The sequence below is a fragment of the Fragaria vesca genome, linkage group LG4 (genome assembly GCF_000184155.1).
Source record: "Fragaria vesca subsp. vesca linkage group LG4, FraVesHawaii_1.0, whole genome shotgun sequence".
Lineage (NCBI taxonomy): Eukaryota > Viridiplantae > Streptophyta > Magnoliopsida > Rosales > Rosaceae > Fragaria > Fragaria vesca.
In genome coordinates, this window is record NC_020494.1 from 16,456,214 (window position 1) to 16,460,120 (window position 3,907).

Genomic DNA, 3,907 nt, shown 5'->3' on the forward strand with positions numbered 1-3,907 from the left:
AACGACTTTAACGTCGTGCATGAATTGTGGCTTGAACATCATATGTCAGTATACCAAAATGCTAGTTTTGAAACTTCATGTATAGATCTTATCAGTGGCATTTAGTTGATGTATCGTTTGTAAAATTTTCCCTTTCATGAAACTCCTTACCTCTAGTCATCCGATGGCTCCAAGAATTGCCACACCTCAACATTCAAATTTTGGAAATGTTAACTGATGTTGTCCTTTTTAGTCTTCAATTCGGAAGGCCTTTCATTTCTCTTCCTCGTCAATTTTACTCTCCCTTGTTTTGTTTGTCTTTGTTGAATTGTCTACGACTGCTAGGAGATCCCGGAGGTTGGTTTAATCAATATCATTTTATCCTTATGTTTTACTGCTAAGCTCAAGTATCGCATGGTCATATTTTGAGAATGAATACCAAATTGTACTTTACAACTTTGTAATTTGGATAGCCTAGAAACATAAATCATTCTACAACGGTGAAAATGAGACTCATTTCGTCTAAGTTCTTTGTTTGTGTATCTGAAACAAAAAAAATGAGTAGTTAAGATTGCATCATATACTTCCACCATCTCGTGTGCAAGAATTTTTGTCTGTCCAAAACTATTCCAGTGCATATAGTAATCATGAGATTGAAAAAATGAAAACCAAACTTCATCAAATTCATCAAACTGTTCAGCCCAGCTCATCAAGCTTCCCAAAAGTCTAACTAAAGCCCATTACATTAGGCACTCTCCATTTTCTAGATTTGATAGTCAGAAACTCATCTTCTGAGTAGTGTTTTTTCAGACCAAAAAGTTAACATTTCAAATTTTTAGAATCATTCAAAGGTTAATTTGTAGGATTTTTTGCACCAACAATGTCTGAACACTTAAGAGACTGACAATATAGTACCCGAACTTACAAAATGATCAATGTAGTACCCAAACTCTCTTTTTCATACCTGTGTGGTACCTCATGTTGATCTCCATCACCTCATGGGTCGTAAAATGGGGGCAGGAGGGACTTTTTCACTCCATTAAACCCTTAAAATGAATAAATTAAAAATTAAAAATTAAAACTCACCCTTATTTCTTTTAGAATTTGGATTTGGGTTTTTTTTATTATGAACTGCTAAGAAACCCAGATCTTCAAATCATTAGAATTTGGATTTGGGTTTGAATTTGCCGGGATTCTTCAGAGGTCAAGTTCATATTACATTTGGATTTATATATCAAACTTAGCTAATTGGCAATCTCTATCCTCCGGAAATCCATCTCCAAATCTATGAAATTTTCTTATACCCAGCAAAAAACTTTGAGAAAAAAAAATCCAAAAGGATTCCCAGCCATCTTTCATGTCTTGGACCCATTCATGTTTATCTTCTTAAACCCAACAGATCATTATAAAGCTCGAGTCCTGATCGGAAATTTCTTCTCACCTCTGTCTCGTCTCACCGGACAATGGCGAGCTCCCCCCAGCTTTTCCCATAGTGTCGCATCAAGATATTGGCGGTTCTCTTCACTATTTCGGTTGACTACGTGCACCCTCTCGTCGCAGCCAGAGATGAAGACGTGGTGATGGAGTTGCAGTGCGGCATATCAGATCGTGCCATGGATTGATTTTGGCAATGAAGAAATCTGGTAAAAGCGAGTGAGAAAGAGGTATGAACGAATTATGGGCAAATAAGTCTTTTTCAACTCATTTTTCGAGCCATGTACGACGCACGTGGTCAAACTGACGGAAACGTGATTGAAATTAATGGGAGGTACCACACAGATATGGAAAAAAGAGTCTGGGTACTATATTGATTATTTTGTAAGTTCGGGTATCATATTGTCAGTCATCTAAGTGTTTAGATACTGTTGGTGTAAAAAATCTTAATTTATATTATACAATTTACTTTGTAAATGTCATTTATCGAATAAGTTTTTATTTTAAAACTGATGATATTATGAGGAAGTAAATAAGCTAACGCTTTGGCAAATTGCTTGTTGGATATGCCTCAAACTTTCTATTATAGCATATCGCAATCGTGTAATAAGCTTCTCGATCTTCTACCTCTCGAAAGTAGAATACTTGATGAGGAGGTCAGTCAAGCAGGCATATCACAAAACAAGTGAAACAAATTATCACAAGAAATATATAGTAGCATGCGTATCTACGTACATACACGTACACTACATACAATCTTAAATTTGAGCACAATTAATCTTTAATATAAGTTTAGGAATTAGTACGTTTCTTATTTGATCAAGGGATGCGTTTGGTAGAGCTGACCAGAATGGATTCTGCAAACAAATCTTGTGTTTGTGTGTTAGGATTAGGAACAAGATAAGATAAGAAAAACAAAGAATTTTTTTTTTTTTCCAGAAAATTCAGAAACCTTCATCATTGAGAAAATTCAGATCCAAATTCAATCTCATAACCCATCCTCCATTTTTGACGATTCTAGTCCCAAAAACATGCATCTATTTCAGATCTGATCATTCACGGCGACATATTTCAGATCAGATCTGATCATAATGGGAGGTGATGTTGGTGGTGCTCAAGGAGGTGAAGCTCATCGGTTTTAATGGCGGACTCGTTGGCGACGAAGTCCATGCCGCTCGTCGTCGTCGTCCTCCTCCTCCTGGAGCTAGAGGGAGATACCGCGGACGTGGCCGGTCGAGAATCCGTCGATCTCGTTGCGGAGGCGCTTCGATGCAGAAGTCAGGACCGCTTGAACTGAGATGGGATGAGGGTGATGAATAGGAACTCAGTCTTTATCTTCTTGTCAGACAGGAAATAATGAATCACATCCAGTCTTTATCTCCGGCTAAACAAACGTATGTAAGCTACTAGCACACATAGCTAAAGATTAAACAGGGAAAGGATTAAATCCAGCCTGAACTGCTTTTTCCAAGGGCGAAAACAGTGGCTTGGGGAGGTTGTTCCACTCATACCATCCCCAACCATCGCAGAAGTCTGGCTCAACATTCTGGGCATGTTGATGATCTGCCAAGACTGCTCGCATAGAAACTACCACGTAATGGTATGGTTTGCCTTCCTCAGAGAACAAGTTGTTTGTGACGTTTATAAACTCTAACTGATCAATGTCTAAACCAGTTTCTTCCTTCACTTCTCTTATTGCGCACTCCTCAAAGCTCTCACCTGCAAGTACGTATCCAAATAAGTCATAAGACTCATATATATTATTCTCTACGGATCCATACGCACACATGATCATATTCATTTCTATAAGCAGAAACGATCGATCATGCATAAATTTAGCCAAATTTAAAACCGTTTAATTATGTGAATCATTTGAATGATTTGATTGTTAAATCTGCATGTACGGCTTAGACAGTTAAGCAATTAATTACCATACTCGAGGTGACCTCCGGGGAGGGAAAACATAGAATCACCGAGAGAGGAGCGGCGCCGGCCCAACAACACCTTGTATCCTCTCAACAAGCACACCACTACTACCACTTTGGGTATCCTCGCAGCAGCTTCAACCACCGTCTCGTCCGCCATGTTTTATGTGCGAAAGATTGTTTGAGCTTAATTTGCACTTCTTATCTGAGTACCCTCAACCCGCACTGGCCAGCCTTCTTATACAGGAAATGGTTTCCAAGTCAGCTAGCTCTGACTTTCCCTTGCTAGCATTGCTTTGCTAGGCTGGTGTCTAGGGCCTCCCCCAATTATAGGGGCTATGGATTTGAAACTTTCATAAATATTTTCATTAAAATTCATTACTTGCCTACTTGGTTTGTTTTTACTATAAATAAAAAAGAGTAAATTTCAGTTTACTCCTCTGTATTTTAGGTCTAAAATCAGTCTGATACCTCATCTTTTTTTTTAATCAGTTTCATCCCTAAACTTTTAAAATGACATCAATCTCCACCAAAATGACTAAAATAGCTTTTGTTAATCTTTTTACCTC

At 38.1% G+C, this 3,907-nt stretch overlaps 1 protein-coding gene across 1 annotated transcript; it reads right to left on the reverse strand.

Annotated features, from left to right (window-relative positions):
• Positions 1-2,305: 2,305 nt before the first annotated feature.
• On the reverse strand, positions 2,306-3,535 carry LOC101309723 (nudix hydrolase 1-like). Its single transcript, XM_004297106.1, has 2 exons — positions 3,345-3,535; positions 2,306-3,132 (listed from the first exon to the last, which is right to left on the reverse strand). Exons 1-2 carry the CDS (start codon positions 3,496-3,498, stop codon positions 2,840-2,842), a joined length of 447 nt encoding a protein of 148 aa, XP_004297154.1. The 5' UTR covers positions 3,499-3,535; the 3' UTR covers positions 2,306-2,839.
• Between the last annotated feature and the right edge of the window lie 372 nt (positions 3,536-3,907).

What these genes read in the sequence shown, in the direction of transcription:
- LOC101309723 (XM_004297106.1), bottom strand. Translation starts at nt 3,498, where the DNA reads ATGGCGGACGAGACGGTGGTTGAAGCTGCTGCGAGGATACCCAAAGTG. An exon ending in CGGAGGTCACCTCGAGTATG is followed by an intron (nt 3,133 to 3,344) that starts GTAATTAATTGC and finishes ACGTACTTGCAG; the next exon opens with GTGAGAGCTTTGAGGAGTGC.